Source organism: Mustela lutreola, chromosome 6 (assembly GCF_030435805.1).
Source record: "Mustela lutreola isolate mMusLut2 chromosome 6, mMusLut2.pri, whole genome shotgun sequence".
Classification (NCBI taxonomy): domain Eukaryota; kingdom Metazoa; phylum Chordata; class Mammalia; order Carnivora; family Mustelidae; genus Mustela; species Mustela lutreola.
Window position 1 is genome coordinate 15,535,997 of NC_081295.1, and position 21,138 is coordinate 15,557,134.

Sequence of the window (21,138 nt, forward strand, 5' to 3'; positions counted from 1 at the left end):
GTCATTATTTCTTGAGAATGGAAAGTTAACTGAATGGACTTTATCCCTTGCCCCCACCCGTTTCCTCCGGGATCATGAGAGAAGTGATTCAAGAGGCCACTGGTGGAGGGATCATTCGTGACAGATCCAGCGGCTAGCCTGCGGTTTGCTGGATTTAAACGGTTCTGCGCAGACGCCTTCGGGGCACCTGTCCTTACCTCCTCGGTGTACTCTTTCTTTAGCGGGACCCCAGCAGTTACCTGAGACAAAAAAAGGCAAAAACGAAGGGAAAAAACCCATGAGAATGCTTATTCTGATACTTGTCGCATAGAAGAGTAGCCAGATAGGTTGAATTTCTAGCCGCTTTGGGGAAAATGCATGCAAATGAGCCCTACTGGACTGCAGTGTTTGCTTCTGTAGGGGCTGAAGGACCTCCTTTCTCCTGCCCACACACCTATACCCACCTCCAATCCCGTGCTCGCCCGGCAGGTGCACGGCCCCCACTTCTGTCATTCATCTCCTGAACCCACTTCCATGAAAGCCAAATACATCCACAAAGGCATGGCCATGGTAGTGGGGAACTCTCAGAGCACATGCCTTTTACTGAACTGCACCCAGCAGGCTGGGCGTGCTGAAAAGCCCAAATATACTGAAAAGACTTGAGTGGATCTGACAAGGGTAACTCGCTTGGAAACCAGCAACTTGCCAATGTGTTTGCCAATCTGGAGGCTTGGTTTTCTTATCTTTAAAAAAATAAACGGCGGTTAATTGGCATCGTACTAAACACTGGAGTGAAGAAGATTTATTTACTGTTACTGGGAATCCTGACCAATTTATTCTGCCCCCTTTGTTTTTGCTTAAAAAAAAGATTTTTTTTTTTTTTTACTCTGATAAAGATCTGAAGGAAAAACAAATCATGGTCACTTTTCAGAAAGCTGCATTTAAAAAGCACAAAATGTGCTTTTAAACCAACAACTGGCAGCCCCAGCTGAACCTAAGAGTCTTACTGGAAGCTTTTAAGAAACACTGATGTCTGTCTGGGCTCCACTCAGGCCAATTTAACCAGGATTTCTGGGAGTGAGACCCAGGATCAGTAACACTGAGAAACTCCCCCGGTGATTCTAACTGGAGCCAATATGGAGAACTTTCTCACTGGTGCCCATTATCCTAGCATAAAATGAGACATAATTTGCATGAAACCTGACTTATAGAAGGTGTACCATCATTCTCAATAAATTCTAAATAATGTTAAAGTAATTGCCATTACTCTTCCCTTCGGGTGGCCTATTTTTCACAACAACATGGGGGTGGCAAGAGCAGTTCAAAGATGGAGTACTCAAGTTGAGTAAGTAATATAATTTGTAATAGTAATAGATTAAAGAGAAAAACCATACCATCTCAAGAGATGAAGAAAGTCATTCAACATTTATTTAGAATAAAAACGACAAAATAAGAAGAGAAGTCAGTTTCCTTAATTGGATAAAAAACATACACTACACACCTGTAGAAAAATCGTATATAGTTAAGAAGTATTAAACATATTCTCTTTTAGATCAGGATAGTAAAAGGAGGCCCACTGTTACCACTCCTACCTAACACTGCACTGCCAGCTAGAAAGACCTGGTTAGTAACAAGAAAAAAGCACAAAGATTAGAAAGGAAGAAACAAAACTGTCATTATTTTCAGACATGATTGACCACATGGAACTCTCAAGTGTCTACAGGTAAATCAGTACAATTTAGTCTGTGACTACAGTTAATAATACTGTACTGCATACTTGAAAGTTGCTGAGAGTAGATTTTTTTTTAAAGATTTTATTTATTTGAGATAGAGAGAAAGGGAGAGAGAAAGCCCATGTGCACAGGCAGGGGGGAGGGGCAGAGGGAGGGAGAAGCAGACTCCCCGCTGAGCAGGGAGCCCGCTATGGGCTCAATACCAGGACTCTGAGATCATGACCTGAGCCGAAGGCAGACACTTAAACAATGCGCCACCCAGGGCGCCCCGAGAGTATATCATAAAAGCCCTCGTTGCAAGAAAATTCTTGTAACTATGCATGGCGACCGATGCTAATGAGATTTGTGATCCTTCTGTAATGTACACAAATGTCAAATCATTCTATTTGACACTTAAAACTAATGTAAGGTTTTGCGTCAATTACACCTTAATTTTAAAAAGCAGTGGATATAAAAACAGTATATAAGAATCCATAAGCAACCTGTTACACTATACAAAAATGTAAAGTACACAGTAACAAATCCATAAAAAGATGGAGAAACCCTTTGCTAAATAAACTATAAGTTGTTACTAAAATACACTTAAAAAGACCCAGATCAGTGAAGAGGCATCCCAGGATCTTATATGGCAACCCATCAAATATCCTCTTGGCACAATGCCCTTCCAGTAAAAATGCTGAGAAGATTCTTTACGGAGGTTTATGAGCTGATTCTAAAATACATATGGAAGCCAAAAGGACGGATACCAGGCCAGGCGTGCATGCAGAAACAGAACACCCAGGTGTGGAGTTTGCCATAAAGGCTACCAGTGCGGCACAGACACAGTGATATGTAAACAGACCAGTGGAGCTGAAGAGAGATCCCAGAAAAAGACCTACACATGTATCACCAAGTAAAGATCAGACAGGAGGAGGGCCTATTTAAATAAACAGTACTAGGCCAACTTGTTATTAAAATAAAAAAAAAAAGAAAGAAAGAAAAGAAGATCTGGTGATTGCCCTGTCCATGAACAGCAGTAGCAACGGCAGGATGGCTAATTTCAGGTATCAGTTCATGCCACAGGGTAGCAGACAGTTGGTCCAACATTATTCAGAGTGTTTCTGTGGGGTGTTTTGGGGGTTATTCTCTTAAATTAGTGGACTTGGAGTAAAACAGATCCGTGCCCTGCCTTTCTGTCCCACCCACACCATGTGGCTAGTCTGTATCCAGTCTGTTGAAGGCCCTAATAGAAGAAAAAGATTGTGTGCAAGAGAAATTCTCCAGCGGACTGCCTTTAGAGTAGGACTGGAACTGGAAAGAAGCCCTCCTAAAGCTCTAGCCTGGTGAGCCCCTCTGTAGATTTTGGCCTTATCAGCCTCCATGACTGACAATGTGTGAGCCAGTTTCTTACAGTAAATCTCTTTTGGCATGGATACACAGTGTATTGGTTCTTAATACAATGTATTTAAAGAATTAATTGTAAAGGCTATCAAGGATCCATCAGTATGACAATATTAGTTCCTACACTGCAGCATGAATGGTCAGCATTTTGGAAGACAGGATATGAATTTAAAATTATTGGGGCTAAAATGGGCAAGTTCAAGGAGGACAGGATTTTCCACTGCACAAATTATGGAAAAAAACCAATCTGGATAAACATAAGAGGCCGCTATGGTTATTTGTGTAATGATATCCAAAGGAAGTAGAAATTATAACGGATCAAAAACATTATCACAGAGTTGTTTCAAGTACGAAGGAAAGACACGGAGATGGATAATACAGAGTATAGGATTAAGAAGATGAAAGTTCATTTATTATTTAGTTGTTGAAAACATTTCCTGGATACAGACTCTGCCAGGCATTAGGGATACACACATTAATAAGACATAGTCCCTTATCTCAAGGAATTCAGAGTAGAGAAGAGAGACACACACACAGAGAGTCATAAAACAGTGCATTGGGGAAGGCTCTTGTGGAGCTCGGGAGAGGGATACTAAGCTGTGCCAGGCTTCCTGATCCTTTCTTTTTATCGTCCTCTGCCCAGATCTGTGCCTACCCCTTGTGAGTCCTGTTATAATCACTGGGCCGGAAACAAGATGTGAAGTAGAAGGCGTACAAAAGAGGGAAAAGCAACCACTATAAAACAAGCTCATACATTAAGATGAACTAAAACAGGATTATAAATCACATAGAGAATTTTTAACGAGACAGATAGGAGAGTATAGAAAAACACTCGACTAGAACTCAAGAGACCTTGAGTCTGGTTAGTCCCCTAAGAAGATGGATGATACGAAGCAAATCAGTGAGCCTTCCTCTTAGCTTAGTCATTTCATCTTTACAAGGACTGAGCCAGACTCAATCTCTAAGCCCTTTCCAGTACCAAAACGCTTTGGTTTTAGAACATTCGGGGTGCAAAACAGTGAGGGAGAATTTCAAATGCATTGTATGGAAGCAGGAATAGTTTTTTGAAAACGGAAATTGGTATACAGATTCAAAATCTGAGGTTCAAGAGTCTTGCAGCAACAAATGGTGTTTGGATCAAACTCAGAATTTCTCAGGATCGACTGCTTAATAATACACATTTTGTCAATCTTACATTTGAATTAATGATGAAGCTTTAGCCGACAATGAACTACTGAAGTGTTCGTTATTATGGGTGGATTTGGGATTCAATGTTTACCCTTCATTAACACTCAGCTCTGCCTGGTGGACAGAGAAAGGAATTTGGATCTAAACCTCAGACTTCAGATCTGGCTCTCGGTCTGGTCACACTGCTCACATTCTCCGAAGTGGCTGAACCTCAAATCCCTTCTCTGTAAAATGGCATAAAATAACGTCAGGCTCTCCTAGGACAAAGAATTGCTAAAATGATTATACAATGCCCATCAGAGACGTATTTTATGATGACGAAATTGTTACTTGTTCCTGCTATATAATAATCATTGATTATGTGACTTTTGTATACATAGCATTACCAATGAAGCAATCCGATTTGGTAGTTTGTCTAATGTAACAACAGTATAAATAATAATGACATTCCAACTTAATTTTATTTCAAAGATGAAGTATGTTACTCAGTTGAAGTATGTTATTTCTTATTCTCTCTTTGAAAAAAAAAACTAAAAATGAAAAAAGAAAAAAATTTTCTTTCAAATGTGTGTGAATTATGTATATAAGGCAGGTTAATATCAAAAGTCTGTAAAAAAAGTTAAAACAGGGTGTCTTTTCCAAGCAAAGCTCTTTTAGAAATAATTCAGTGTCATAACAGAGCTATAAAATGAAATCAGAATAAGCAGAAACAGAAGGAAAATGGTTCTGGAGGAAATCTGATGAGACAGTGTAGTGAACCAAAAAAACTGTGTGTACGAACACTAACAAAAGAACCTCACCCACAAAAGAAATCACTCTAATCCTTATGTTCTCTGCTCGGAACAAGAGCTTCCAGCCTCCCGTCACCATGAGATTATAAAATGTTGACCTGAGTTTCTAGGTATAAATCTTAGGACTAAAAGGTGGTCACATTCTGCTCCTTCCCAAAATACTGCTTTGAAATGACTGTGTGAGAGTCCCCGTTTACTTGAATTTACCAAATGTAAGGCCAGAGCCTTACAAGGGTGATTTGTAAAAATACCACAGCTATGGAGCAGGTCTGAAGCGGAATCCTGCTTCATCTGAATTTTAAAACGTGTTTTACTGGGAAGGAAGCAGGGGACTTACGCTCGGCCCGCCTCCGTGCATCTTCAGAGCTCGCACCGTCGCCACTAGCACGACCGCGTTGGGCACCAGGCCAGACGCTCGGCACTTGATGTTGAAAAATTTCTCCATCCCGATATCAGCACCAAAGCCAGCTTCAGTTACTGTGGGGAATCAAGGTGGAAACTTGCTATCAGCTTCTCAAAACAAGGGCAGGTTTTGGCAGTCGCAGGTATGACTCTGGTTCAAAGGACAGCTGAAGTGGCCACCACCTCCAGGCTGCTCCCCTGCATTCCATCTTGTTCCTATACAACGGTAAAATGATTCTCCCGTAGGCAGAGAAAACCTTCCACTTCCCTACGCTCTCTAAAAAGATGGCTCTCCACTCTGCTTTAGGCTACCATGCTTTAAGGATTCATTGCCAAGGGCAAGATTCTTCTTCCGCTATGGTCACCCAAAGCAAAGCATTTACCACAGATGGGACTGTCAACTTTTTAATTCTGTTCCAGATTGTATCAAAGGACATAGTTAGCATGATTACCGTCGAAGATCCTTTTTACTTTTTTACAACATGCACAGAATCATTTATTCAATGCCACCCGGTCATTTCTGTCCATTGACAAAATTCAAGTTAGTTGAGTGGCTTAAGAAGATGAATCATCAGGCCTGATAAGACAGCGTATTTCTTGCAGAAGCACAGATGACAGTCACCTTCAGCCAGCCCCTCTCCTGCCCCAAATTGCTAGAGATGTTCCTGGGGAGGTAGCTGAGACAGCACGTAACTTTGCCTTCCCACACATTTTAATAAGAATTCAGAAAGTAAAATCATGAAGTGTCGCATAATAAGTTCAAATTCTAAGTACATCAGCCCATCACTCTATTTCTTTATGGTTTCCTTTACCTACTTCATATGCTTGTAAATTCTTACACAATAGGTAGAATTTTGTAGTTTGCCCCTGTACTTTAAAATTTTCAGACTTTTCTTCCTGTTACTACAAGCTTTCGAAATTTATGATCTTAAGTGGCAGCTTATAACTTTTTTTTTTTTTTTTAGTTTATAACTTTGCTAGGTGGATGTATCAAGATTTACAAAATTGTTCCCCCTGCTGTTAGACATTTGGGTTGTTTCCAATATAAATAATGCTGCAAAATATTTGTGCAGATGAGATTTAACCTCTTTCAAATTATATTCTTGGACTAAATTCCCACGGGTGAGAGAATGGTGCCAGAGGATGTGAAAAGTTTTTATGACTGCTGATATGCTTTTGACAAATTGAAAAATATTTCTCTAAAAATATTCAATTTGGAATGAATTTAGCTATAAAGTCACTATGTCCTTTATTTTATTTTTTTCGAGTAAGTGATACAGCAGAATGAGCATTCCTTTTTACTACTATTTGGGACAATTCTAGTGATCTGATCAGTGGTGGTCAAAACCAGAGCAGCTCATGGACAGTAACAATCCCTATCTCAGGGGTCCCCTGGGAAAAGCTGTGGTGACTTTAGCATGGGAGTGGTACAGCGGCCCACAGAAGAGGGATGTTCAGTTAGTTTTGTCAAAGGTCATTATAGAGTGGGCGCCCAGAAGAGGAACGGTGACCATCCTCCTGGTTAGTATCAGGCAGACTGGATGCAGTCTGGACAGCTGTGCACACGAGCACAGTGAATGCTGGTGAGCGGCCAGTGAATGCTGGTGAGTTACTTAACCTACTAGAATCTCAGTGTCCTCATTTGACTTGCTGGGGGATTCAAGCGAGATAACACATGTCCAGTACTTCGTTACTGCCTTATGGTGGGTAGCAGGCACTCACAAAAACGGTCCGCATCCCTGTTACCAAGAGAACAACTCTCCCACTTGCTAGAAATCATACTCAATTCTTAAGCATTTCGTGAATTCCTGCTACGCCCAGGCATTTTGCTCAGGGGGTAGTGTCCCAGGATTAGGGTCCCTGACGTGAAGCATTCCAGAGGGCTGAGGGGTGAGACTGTCTGCTATTGGACTGGAGGGAAGGGGTGTGGTGCGGGGGGCCGGGGGGGAATGGAGGCTGCGGGGTAGGGCTGGACAATGGGGGTGAAGGGAGTCAGTCTCTGAGGGACACAGGAGCTCTCCAAGCAGAGAAGTAAGGAGTTGGGGGTGGAGGGTAGGGGTTAGCGAGGAGTGAAAGGATTCGCAGGTAAAGGAGAGAGCACGAGCGGAGTCGATTTGGGAAGAGAAGAGAAATGATCCATGCCGACCGGAGGAGTCCGTTACCTCAACCAACACAACCTGTTCTCTGGGCTGATCAGCTCTGAGGGGCAGGGAGTCAAGCAGCAAGTGTGCGCGTGTGTGTTTTCAATGCTGTTATACTGGAGAAACTGCTCAGTGTTGCTACACAGATGACTGTGTGCAGTGTTTGATCAAGGTCCTTCCAGCCGGACCCTGGTTTCCACTTGAAGCTCCTGTATTAGACCAAGCTCCAAGAGGAAAGGGGGCGCGTCTGTGTGAGACACGGACACCGCAAGGCGTACAGTAGGCACTGATGAACTTGGGCATCTCTAAAACAAACAAAACAAAAAGGCAGCGGGAGGACAGCAAAGTTTTCCAACACTTGGCCACAACTATATGAAGAGCAGTTATTTAAAATCCTTTCATTCTGCCGAAACGCTGCAAGCTCACTTCACAATCCACCTCTTCTCTCCTTCAACTTCACCATGTGGCAGCCATGCTCTCCTCCCTTCAATAGCTCATTACTGCCTCAAGGAAAACTTCCAAGTGCCTTATCATTAACACTAAGGCCACCCCGATGTAACCTCAAGTACGCGCCCACGTCCACGTCCACGTTCACTCTGCCTGAAATCTGGTTCTTCACTAATACCGAGTTTCCTGCCGAGCTCACACGTACTGCGTTTGTCATCTCCGAGCCCCTCCAGATGGGAACAACGGGCACGTTCCTCTCTCCCACCTCTCTTCTTTAACTCACTGCCTAAGCCTCGGTTCAGATGTTCCAGAAGTTTGCCCGGATCCCCTCAGGGAGAGCTGGCCGGCTCTGTGGTCTGCTCCTTTACTGTGCTCTCACCTCTCTCTGCATGGGGCGTCCCAACTAGACTTACGTGGCCTCTCCCACTCAGAGGCCAGGGACCATGTCCTACTCAGCTCTGGACGTCCAGTGCCTGTCCCAGTACCAGGTGCACGCGAATGAATGAATGATCAGAGAGAGATGTGAAGGAACCAGCGAAGCGCGACTCAGAGCCCAAGGTGATCGCGTCCTGGCCATCGTTCAGGGGAGAGAGGTGGACACAAACCATAAAATTAAACAATGAAAAATGTTTTCCGATCACCCTATCGTGCTTCCTTTTTCCCTGCAGTAGCAAAACAGGCTTAACAAAAGGTATAAATGTCATCACAGATAAAGGTATGACCATCGCAGATGGCTAAACGGGCCAGCTAAGCTTAGTTCTGTATCTGAAGAGACAAACTGGGGAGGGGAGGAGTAACAAAGAACTGCAGTTGGGGAAGGAAACAGGATACAGGAATAGAGGTCCAGGGGCTATGGCTTCCAAATGCAAAGGAAATATGGAGGCAAATAATGTGTAGAAAACAGAAGAAAGTGCCAGATTCTCACACATCGCACGGAATATGGCATGGAATCGTTTCTGTGTTATTTGTTTTCGAATACTTGGGCTGCTAAGGAAAACAGAGCGTGGAGAAGGTGTGCTGGCGCACAGTCGTTAATCACACACGTAAGCACCACTTCATAGGGGACAGACACACGGGTCGGCTTGGGAACAGACTGTGTGCAGTGCTGTTATGTCTGTGTCTTGCGAATCTGTGGGTCTGGAAGCGAGCAGGGGACAAGCCACTCTCACTGACAGGTTCTGGTTCCCAGACACTCTCTGACAATGGTCGGCAGAGCACCCTGTAAGCTAACTACTCCCAGGTATCAGAAATAAACAATTTAGTACTTACCCTGTTTACTGCTTTTGATAAATTTCAAAGGATGTGCACACTTGAGAATTACTTACTGTTGATCTTAATAGGCACCTGTGCTTGAGTCATGAAGCAAGGATACTTACTACGACTTTGCATTCTTGAAAAGCATGTAATGGAGCCCTCTGAAAGCGGCGTATTTAAAAAGGCTTGCAGGAAAATGCATTACCACAACAATTATCGGTCCTGGTAATCTCTCTGGGGGCGGGGGGGGGGGGGGGTGGGTGCGGAGGCCACAGCTATTCACCTGACAGCAGGACGGAAAACAGGAAACTGATACTCTTCTGTGTAAGCACAGAGGCTGTTAGGTCATGATTTGGAAGCAAGACTTGACTCCAACCTTATAATCCAAAATCTGTTCAGAAAGGAAGTGTCGGCGGGTCTGCGTTGGGAAGGGACTAGCTGTTTGGACAAATCCTGTGAGCACTTTCGCAGGAAACAGAGCTCAGGGTTCAGGTAGAGCGTGAAAACCAACACTGCACAACCAGGCACCTGCCTCCCCCGCTGCTCCGCGAGGGCGCCCCAAGCCACACTGGACAAACTGAGTGGAAATGACAATAAAACGTGACCTGCAGGCACCTATCAAGTCTATGAAATTTTTCAATGAGGCAGAGAGATGATTTTTCTATATCAAATTATCTATCATGTGTCCAGTTTGCAGTACACAATGCACTGAAGATTTTATCACAATGAGGACGGGGATAAGCAAGCACCAATCAGCTGACTTACGAGAAAAAAAAAGCATTGACATTACCACCTCATGGGGGACCTAAAAATTATGGGCTCATAAAATTCTAGAGCTCTGGGGGAAGGCGCCTGGCCAGTGACCTTGCTGAGATGGTGTCCTGGGTCCCTTGGATGCTCAGCTCAGGGGTCTCTTCTGCAATACACACTTTCTGTCCCTTGGCATTCTATTTAAAAGCACTTTTAATTAAACACATGCATCTCAGCATTAAAGAAAAGCCTCCATTTTTTCTCATCTAACAAATACCGAATCTCTCTTATGTCGCCTAGCTCTTAAGCACTCCTGTATGTGCTCATGTCTTCATTTAGGGAGGAAACAAAGTCCATTTTTAACATGACAAACAGAAATGTGAATCGCCTCATTAAAAAGGAACATCTTTCTGACTGTCCTCATTGTACTTTTTCTTCCTTGAATTCCCTCTGGTATTTAAAATTTTTTTTATCTGTTTATCAGTACATAATAAATTTGAATTCATATCTGTTTCACATTTACTTCTTTTAAGAAAAATTTTTTACTTAAATTCAATTCAGTGGTCATATACTGCATTAGTTTCATGGGGCGTGCCCTGACTTCGGTCCTTGCTTTAGTACATTTATTGACCCCGTTGCTATGGAATCACAAACCTTAAGGACAGACCAGTGGTTCTCTCATGCGGACTGATTCTGCCCCCATTCTCCAGCTCCCCACCCCGGACATTTGGCAATGTCCGCTGTCATTTTCTGTTGCTGTCACTGGCATCTAGGAAGTAGAAGCCAGGTTTGCTGCCAGATATTCTACAACGCACAGCAGCCTCACCAATCCCCCTCTAAAAAAACCAAAAACCAGAATTATCCACTAAAATACCAACAGAGGTCGATACTGCTATGGTTTAAGCATGACGAAGGAGCGCCTTAAATGGTCCAGATACTCTTCCCTGAGAACGTTACAAATGCCAGATGCCAGAATAAAAATTATATAAAACTATTATGCTAACGATACCCTTGCATCCCGTAAGTTCCTGAAATAGGACAGTGACAGTAAAATTCCTGTGTGTTCACTCCACCACCGCCATTCCTAGAGATGTAAAGTAGCAAGGGCCTCGTGGGAGGTGCTGCACTCACTGCGCAAGAGAGCAGGGAAGGATGGATACCAAAAAAAAAAAAAATCAGTATGGAACAACACAGGTGGGAGCAATGGTCAGTCTTCCTGCCAAGAAGAAACACACAAAATGGGGAAAGCTATTCTAATTAGAGACCGGGCACGGGGAAAGCACAGAACTAACGTTCACTAAGCACTGCCTATGTGTCAGTCAACATACTAGATGTCATCTGTCTTGTTTCACTCTTTTAACTAACCTGCGAGGGACCTTTACCTGCCACAAACAGCTCGTAAGGTTAAGGGTAAGCCATTCTTCCCAACCTCGCCCAGCTATGAGGGATGGAGCTCGGGATGAAACTGTGGCCCATCCGATGGCAGTCTGTGCCAGTGTCCCTGCCCTGCTGTCCTGTCCCCGAGCCAATTAAACACACAGCTTTCCTTTCCTCCAGCTGAACTGCTTGGTAGGTTCTGCTTCCACCGAAAGTCTTGACACCTTGTACTTCACTATTTTGGTAGATGAAGTGCAGCTCTGAATTCTTTGCCTGAACTCTGACAGGTGCACCCAGACTTGTCTCCTCAGTGTAATATGGACCTGCTGTGACAACATCTGGAGTCTTCTTCATTACGATACGCATTTCTTTCTTAAACTGAATTCATAAATTTGTTTTCTCTCTTGGAGCAAATGATCTAGAGACTAGAATCATAATCCTCTCTTACTTCTTGGTCTATGTGCCAACAGGGCCGAGTCCTAGGCGGCAGCAGGGAGTACACGGGAGGGCAACGAGCTAAGAGCTCCCAGAGACGGAGCTCCCAGGACCGGTTCCACTGGGCTTGGTACCCAACGCAGCAACGGGCCACTGCAAAGAACACTCCCTGGGCCACTTGGCCTCCTGAAAAGCAAACGGCTCTCTTCCGCTGGCAGAGCCAGACCTCTCGCCTTGACTTCGCAGCCTCCTCCAGCCAGGCATCTGCCTTCCCAGGAATGGAGGGGGCCATGAACACCCCCCACGATCTCTCACGTTCCTGTTCATCACCACCATCACCATGGTGGGAGAAAATGCAACAACTGCTTTAACTCTAGACTCTTATGCTTGTTTTACCTTGGGGAAACCCCTCCTTGGCTCTGAGATAAAGTTAAACTGAGGCACCAAGATCATTTTCCTCTGAGTGTCTGGCTAACTAATGGGTCCTCAATTCCATGTGTCCTCAGAAGATCAAAACTTTCAGATTTCATAGCCAGTTTATAATGGCAGTAATTTTTTCCTTTATGATACATGCAAAAACATAGGTATCAAATATATGACAATACTGAGTTCCCCATCACTTTGGGACATGAACTTGAGCTTATGGACTGTGAAAGGGCTCACGGAAGAACTAGTCCTTGCAATCCACTTGGCTCAAAAGGGGCAGAGAAAAGAAGTATGTCTGCACAGGGCCAATCCTGCTAACCGAATCCTTGAAAGGATTTCTTCCAAACAAAGGGAGGGATGAAAGTGCAGCCTCCACGCCACCAGCCTTTATTTTCACCCAACAAATCAGAAATAAAAATAAAACCTTGTACAGGAGGAAGCAAGGAATATGCCGGACTAGACTTCATTCCGAAGCACTGTGGGCTATAATTCCTGAACAGCGCTAAAGGAAGTGGAAACCAGACTCTTCGAAACCGACTTTCTGCCCTATGTAAACACGTCTATCCAGCTGCAGCTGTCTGCTGAGAGACTCGGGAAGACTCTGGTCACAGAGTCACAGAGGCACATGAATTCTGAACTGGAGCTTGAGGTAGGCTAGCCTGTGAACATTTTAATTGTTTTCAGTGACTAGAAGGAGACTAAATAAACCAGGATGAACCATTAATTATAAGGGAAACTTAGCATTATTGCTGTAGCTAAAAAAAAAAAAAAAAAAAAAAAAAGAAAACTTCATGTCAAACATACTAATTTTGAGGATCCAACTGATCTTAAGGCTATGGAATTTTACAAAAAATCAAATCCTTTCTGCTCTTTTGGATTTAGTTTTATTAAATGTCTTAAGATTAAATTTTCCTAAGAATATATAGAACCAAAGGGGCACAAATGAGGAGACCCACACAAGGAAATCAGTAAGAAAACAGTATTCATACTAGCCTGGGCCTTTCCACCTACCCTTTTGATAATGGCAATGCTTACATATATTAGGAAATTTTGGTAGTTGTATAGAATACATGAGAAAGTTACTGAGGATGTATCTGGGGAAAAGAAAAAAGATAAGCAAAGCATAGAAAGGACATAGATCAACTTGAACCATATGTTTTCAGTAATGACAAAACAAAACAAAACAAAAACAAAATTTGAAAATGCCAGTAATGCCACTTAGATGTGCTTTGGTATCAGGACCCAGAATTTCCTTCCTCTGGAGTTAATTATAGATGCCGGTTTCCATTATTTGAAACCATCATTAATCATCCTATTTTATAAAATAATTTTGACCAAAATGAAATTTAATTTTGGAAAAAAATGTTAAAGATGAAAATTAAATTATACATGTTATTTTTACCTCCCTTATAAAAATCCAACTGAATTAAATCCATGAATCCATTATCCAAATAGTTCCCATCTTCTTGTTGCAATCGTGAGCATTTGGACAATGTCATCGCCATGACCAGGGTTTTAACCCTTCTGTTTTTAGCAAACAATAGTGCCCCAGAGTTCTGGCTAGAGGCCTGGAATTTTGGATGATTGCATGGAGGCAGAGCTCTTTTCCTGCTGCTCCCAAAGAACTGGACACAAGGAAAATAACTCCAAAGAGAGGCCAATTCGGAAAGGCTTTGCTCCTAACATCTCACCCTACAATAATCAAAAGATGAAACAGGACATTTTTCACAGAGCATTTTACGAAAATGAGCCCATGGAGGAAAAAAGTAAAGATGTCAAAAGAGGAATATATTTTATCTGAAAGGTTTCCAGGAAATAACAACAACAACATCAAAAGACCTGTAATAGGGTGCCTGGCTCAAGTGGGTTAAGCCGCTGCCTTTGGCTCAGGTCATGATCCCAGGGTCCTGGGATCGAGTCCCGCATTGGACTCTCTGCTCAGCAGGGAGCCTGCTTCCCTCTCTCTCTCTCTCTCTGCCTGCCTCTCTGTCTACTTGTGATCTCTCTCTGTCAAATAAATAAATAAAATCTTAAAAAAAAAAAAGACCTGTAACAGCTTTTTCTGTAAGTATAAGAAACCCAGCAAGTGAAACTATGATTACTGAGCTTGAGAACAAATGAAATGTATCAACATTCCTACTAGCGGCAACTTCTAATGGAAGAAACTAAGACAACAGGAAAGCATTTTGAACTTGAAAGCTGGAAGATGCTACAATGTATTCAAAAAGCAGACAGAGCAGGGATTATCCAAACTGAAGGCGGAGATCCATTAGTGCGTAACAAAATCAATTTATAGGGTTGCACCCAGAATTAAAGAGAAAAAGAAACAGTATAGGAAATATTAGGATACGTCACACATATTGGGAAGAAGTAATATTGTTTCAGAAGATGTGATTCAGTTTTCGTGTACAACACACGTTTGTGCGCATGCAGTGACAAGGGTCACTGGCCCAGACTCTACTTTGCAAGTTTTTTATCTAAGAAGGGAGAAGGCTAGACCTGCTGGTTTTACAGTTGTGTCTAGTCCTGCTGGTTTCCTATAAGATCAATGTCATGATTATTCAGGCCTGGCTCCATTCTGCTCGGGACTGGTGCAAATAGCACAGGGAGTTCACAAGGAACAAAGACCCCAAGCTCAGTGTTATCAACCATTATCTTTATATTTAGGGTTACAGATGCAACGTTCCTCTCACTGACCCTAAGACTGGGCATGGAGGCAGCAATGGTCTGCACGGTCCTGCTTTCTACGTTTCCTTCGGTAGAAAGGACATGGGCAGGAGCGAAAGATGAACATCCCACTCGTCCAGTAGGACTGGACCTTGAAAGGATCTGATTTTAAGACAAAAAAATGAGAATGTACTGAAAAGACCAATAATTCATATTTACATTTGTAAAAAGGTCCCAGTTAAGAAAATAACCTTGAAAAGGAAGTATATGCATATATTTTCCTATGGCTTATTTTCAATATAGCCTTTTTCTGTTTAAAAAATGGATATATTGGGCACCTGGGTGGCTCAGTTGCTCAGTTGGTTAAGCGACTGCCTTTGGCTCAGGTCATGACCCTGGAGTCCTGGGATGGAGACCCACATTGGACTCCTAGCCCCAATGGGAGTCTGCTTCTCCCTCTGACCTTCTCACATCTCGTGCTCTCTTTCTCTCTCAAAGAAATAAATAAGATCTTTTAAAAAATGAATATATTATTAGTGATACATTATTGGAAAATTTGATGTGGAGAAAAAAAAAACCAAATCAGGCACTTTTCACCATTTTCACTAGAATCTATGATCCTGGCTATCACTCTTCTGTTGACAGAGCAAAGATACCCTTGAGATGTTCCGTAATGCATTTTCTGGGGAAAAAGCAGTAAATAATCAGGAATAATTCTAATCTTCCCACCTCCTGACCTCTACCCTATTCCTAAGCCCCAAAAAAGCTGAAACTACAGTTTACTTACTTCTCACTTTGTATAAACAAAGAGCAAACCCTCAATTTGCCATTGCTTTCTCCTCTGCTTCTCTTTGGCGCATCCTCAGCCTGGCCTTTTATCTAGAAGTGGGTCTGACTTGGGTAAAGCTGATGATTGAAACAGGATTACGTGTATTACACAGGGAACTGCTAAGAGTATAGAAATATTCACTATCATGGTACTGGCAAAAGGTAAGCATTCTAACAAGTCTTCATTATGCCCATCTAGCTTGCAAATTTCTGAGACGGGTCTACAGGGCAGTGAGTGCGGGCTCTCACAAGGACATGGGTCCCTACTTACCTACCTTTATCTCCAACTTAATGGGTGTCGCGCTCTGTAGAACACTCTTGTATCCTGATCTTTTCAGGGAACCCAATGTGGAGCATTTCCCCCAAGATACTAACATCTGCCAGATAATATTTTATTATATGGTATTGCATTATAAGAAGGAGTCATGATTCATAAAACTGTTCTCACTTTTGGCCATGTTCTAAACTCTTCTTCAAAAATAGTCTGTGATGTACTGAAGAATGAAAATGAGCCGGTCGGTTTGGCTGACTTAGAAGTTGATCCTGAGCATGGCTGTAGAGAGAAGCCACAGTCTGCTCTCCTCCACCCTGTCTGGGGCAGGTGCTGTCGAAAAGGATATGAAGATGGTGACGTGGTGATGAAGCATTAATTCAATTGTGTGTTTGGAAAACCTCTGGCTCTATGTCATGCTGGGAGTGGCTTTTCAACTCACCTTTCTATTTAAAAGAGACCATGGAGAAATTGGAAAGTCTTAGCTTCTCTTGTAGCTAAGTATGGCTTAGCTGTACTTACGTGTGACTAAGAGGATTAATTAATAAGTAACTTCCAGGAAGTCTCCTAAAAAGGGGGTATGCCTTTCTTTTTTCTTCCTTGTTGGCTGGGATACAGATGTGATGGCTTGGAACTGGGCAACCATCTTAGACTACTAGGCAGCATAGAGCCCCTGATGATTGAGGAGCTGCCATTCCAGTCTAGACTGGATTTCTTCTTTGTGACAGAGAAATGAACTTGTATTTGCTTTGGGTGCCTTCTTTCGCTGTTGCTGTTACTTGCGGGTGAGCCTAATCTTAACTGATGCATTTGTGGGAACAATGCCTCTTCAGAAACATTAAAGTATTTTTCATTTCTATCATTTCAGTTTGCACATTATTTCAACATTACACAGTGTTTTCTTTCTGTGCACAATGGTAACTCTGGGACTGAGGTCAAGGTTACATTTCTAATTTAGAAAAGATGTGAGATTCGCTTAAAGTTTTGCTGATGAAAGAACTGAAATTTTAGAGGTTGAGATGTGCCCATAAATGCCCCAAAGCTATGTGATGCAATGTAACTGTTGGGAGTGGGTCTGATCACAAGCTCCAGGAACAAGAATGCATGCCAGCACGGAGAAGGACAGGATCTATGTGTGTGGAGCTCCAAAGGACTTCCCGCTCCTCTGACTTCAAGAATGATTCTTGCTCTCAATGCTAGCTCCTTTGTGTGTGTTATGTGCTCAACAAAGAAATGCTTTTTGGAGGCAAAAAACCCCCTGTTTTTGTAGTTGTTTTGAATATTTTTAGAAGTTACATCATTAAATTATTGCCTAACCCTAAAAAGTAATAACAATCTACACTCAACCAAAGCGTTCATGCAATTTTATAAAACAAACAAGATAGGACAAAACAAGATGGGGGAAAATCAAGAGAGGACATTCAGATTGTTAGTGTTTGGTGTTCAGACTGTTCGTGTGGCTCAACACTTGAAAATATAGGCATTTTTTTAATAAAGGATTTTTATTTATTTATTCGAGAGAGACAGAGTGAGCCAGAGCATGAACGGAGGGGACCGGTAGAGGGAGAGGGAGAAGCAGGGGGCCTGATGTGGACTTGATCTCAGGACCCCAGGATTCTGACCTGAGCTGAAAAGGCAGCTGCTTAGCTGCCTGAGCCATCTGGGTGCCCCGAAAATATGGAGCCTTTTCTAAGAACCTCATTCATGAGAAAATGACTGAACACCTCAGTGTGGAATAAGGATATTCACTGCCCCTGGACAGCAGGGCACGCAGCCTTGGTTTCTCCCAGTTCAGTGTGTAGAGGAAGCCTCACCACCGGGCAAGGCCCGCCGGACTACGTCAGCTGTGGGCATTCATCCATCACTTTGGCTAGAAAGTAACATCGAGCCCTGAACATCTAAGAATGACTATTAACATCCAGATTGAGCTCAAAAAAAAGCTAAATCCTCGACCACATTCTAACGAGGACTGCCAATCAGAGGCTCTGGTCTCAGCCTCTGCCCAAATTACAGCCGCGCATTTCCTCCCAGCCCCACCCTCCCAATGCGTAAGTAACAAACAGGAACATTTTGCCACGACCGCCTCTTCCTTTTACAAAGAAGGTAAACAGCAGAGAGAGCGCGGAGGTCCCTGGTGCCTGGGCCCCCCGTTGAGCTCCCTCCCCGGTGCCCTCATCCCTCCAAGAGAAACTCTGAGGAACCTGGTCCTTATCCAGGTTGTACGTTCCTGCTTGAACATACATACAGAGGTATAAACAGAATGTAGTGCTATTTTTATATCTTAGGAATGTGTTAGACTGTACTTACAATCCCCCAAACCGGCTTTTTCACTCAACATTCTACTTCTGAGATTTTGTGTTGTGGAAACGCACAGAGATAGGCTTGTGGGTTTTCCAGCACCTGCATTTTTACCGGCTGACAGAGCCCTTTCCGAGGTAGGGAGCACCCGTGGACTGGACTCGTGCCCTTCCCCCCTCACTATTCCCTTTTCGAAGAGACTTATGTGGAGGGCGGGGTAGAAAGAAACACAGTCTTCACGGGGAGTCCTGGCAACAGTAACTTCACGGTATCTTCCGGAAACCTTCATAGATTAGAAACTGTACTGACTCCTCTCTATGACTTGTAAGGATGCTTGAAACAGACCTCCAATCTGTCTTCTCTACCATGTGTCTCTGGGCTACTGAACTAACCAGGATTCCTCGAACATGTCGCTTCTGCCCTCTCTGTCCTGTTCATTGGATTACATCTTAACCATTCTTCACAGCTTGTCTCAAAAGCCATCTTCTCAGGCTTCTTATTGGAGAGACTATTTAAAAACTGTCAACTTTTCTCCAGTATTAATCGCAAGCACAGCATTTCAGATTAGCATTTATTCCCCTCCAAAATGACCTCCTCTAACTATGAGATTCACCGCCCCCACCCAAGTCTTAAGACGCCAACTACACCATCCCCGGAATCCACCAAGACTCTCCGATCTACAACATTGGCTTGTTCTGTGTGCTTTGCCTAGAACACCTTTCTCCCTAACTCTGCATGTCAAATGACTCCAGGTGTTTCAAGCCAACTTTTCCTGTTTTAAAAATTAAGTAACTAACAGAGCCTAATTATAAAAGTTTCAAGAATACCAGAAAAGACAAAGTATAAAGTAAAAATCGCCATGACCTCATTTCCCACAGAGAAATAAAAGCGATCATCTGATATGTATCTTTATCTATTTACTTTAAAGATTTCACTCATTTATTTTTGAGAGAGACAGAGAGCATGACTGGGGGTTAGGGAGAGAGAAAGAGGGAGAAGCAGATTCCCAGGATCCTGGGATCCAGACCCAAGCTGAAGGCAGACGTTTAATCAACGGAGCCCCCCAGGTGCCCCTGTATCTTTTTTTCTAAAAGATCCCTCAACATGGGGCTCAAACTTATGACTCCAAGATCAAGAGTCACACACTCTCCACTGAGTCAATCAGCCAGGAGCCCTTGCTAGACATTTTCTATGCCTTTTCATTGCAAATACAATATAGATACTCACTGTAAAATTTTTAAAAATGAGATTATAAAATTGTTTTATAACTTTGTTTCTTTTACTGTATATATCATGAACATCTGTTCATGTGTCACATAAATCTTTTCTTAATAACCTTGATGTTACACCAATAACACTAACTTATTTTTCTGCTTTTATCTTGAAGGGTTTTGTTTTGTTTTGTTTTGTTTTATTTATTTGTTTTTACAGACAGAGAGAGCAGCAGACAGAGGGAGGGGGAGAAGCAGATTCCCCACTGAGCAGGGAGCCTGATGCGGGGCTTGATCCCAGGACCCTGAGACACGACCTGAGCAAAAGGCAGAAGCTTAACCGACTGAGCGACCCAGGCGCCCCTACCTTGAAGTTTTAAGTTTTAATTTCCACATTAAAATTTTTATTCTGAATATACTGTGATACAGATATTTGTGGGTTTTTTAAAAGGCTGACTTATTTGAGAGAGAGGGAGCACATGCATGAGATGGGGGTGGGGAGGGGGAGGGACAGAATCTCCAGTGGACTCCCCAACTCTGGGCTTAAGGCCACGACCCTGAGGACCATGACCTGAGCCGAAACCAAGAGTCGCACCTGTAACCGAATGAGCCACCCAGGTGCCCCTGAAGTCTGTGTTTTAAAATTAACAGCCATGATCCAAACATCATTTAATCATTAATCCATCCATTAGCTACCAATCTGAATGTTACCTTTATCAAATCATTAATTTCTACATATAAGGAAATAAGTCTATTTAGGGACACTCCAGAGGGTACTTCTGGAATCATTTCTTTTCTGTCTGTCTCTGTTATTGTGGCAGCATTATCTCATTTTGATATTGAGAGGTAGGTCAACCATCATTACTCTTTCAAATTTTTGGTCTGGTCATGATTTCAGGGTCCTGGGATCGAGCCCCGTGTCAGGCTCTCTGCTCAGCAGGGAGCCTGCTTCTTCCTCTCTCTCTGCCTGCCTCCTGCCTACTTGCGATCTCTCCCTTTCTCTCCGTCAAATAAATAAATACAATTTAAAAAAAATTTTTATTGCGGACATAAAGGGAAAGCATTGGCTTTTACGTACTTACACTGCATCCAACTTGTCAGCCAAAATGTTTACTATTTAAAATAAATTTCTTCAATTTTCTAATGATAGAATCCTACTGTATATAAATGAATATTAGTCTCCTCTTTTTCAATTTTTAAAATATTTTGTTATTGTTCTTGTTTTACTGCACTGGCTAAGACTCCCAGAATAATGATAAGTAACAGTGGCGATCAGCGTTCTTGTCATGTCTCTGAATATACCATCCATCCTTCCCCCCCCTCCCTCCCTCCTTCCAATGTTGGACCCTAACTTACACCCAAGATCAAGACCAGAGCTGAGATCAAGAGTCAGACAGCCAACTGACAGAGCCACTCAGGTGTCCATACTCTGCTTTATTTTGAACAAGATAGTCAAACATTTTGCAACCAACCATAATTTTTTTTTTTAAGATTTTATTTATTTATTTGACAGAGAGAGATCACAAGTAGACAGAGAGGCAGGCAGAGAGAGAGAGGGAA

At 42.8% G+C, this 21,138-nt stretch overlaps 1 protein-coding gene across 1 annotated transcript in view; it reads right to left on the reverse strand.

The window, feature by feature from the left end:
• The window catches only part of MTHFD1L (methylenetetrahydrofolate dehydrogenase (NADP+ dependent) 1 like), a 184,260-nt gene that overhangs the window by 71,511 nt on the left and 91,611 nt on the right, over positions 1 to 21,138 (reverse strand). Inside the window, exons 21-22 of the mRNA XM_059176779.1 lie at positions 5,409 to 5,548; positions 198 to 239 (exon numbers count right to left, since the gene is read on the reverse strand). Of these exons, the coding sequence (XP_059032762.1) occupies positions 198 to 239; positions 5,409 to 5,548 (182 nt within the window). The remainder of the gene's footprint in view (positions 1 to 197; positions 240 to 5,408; positions 5,549 to 21,138) is intronic.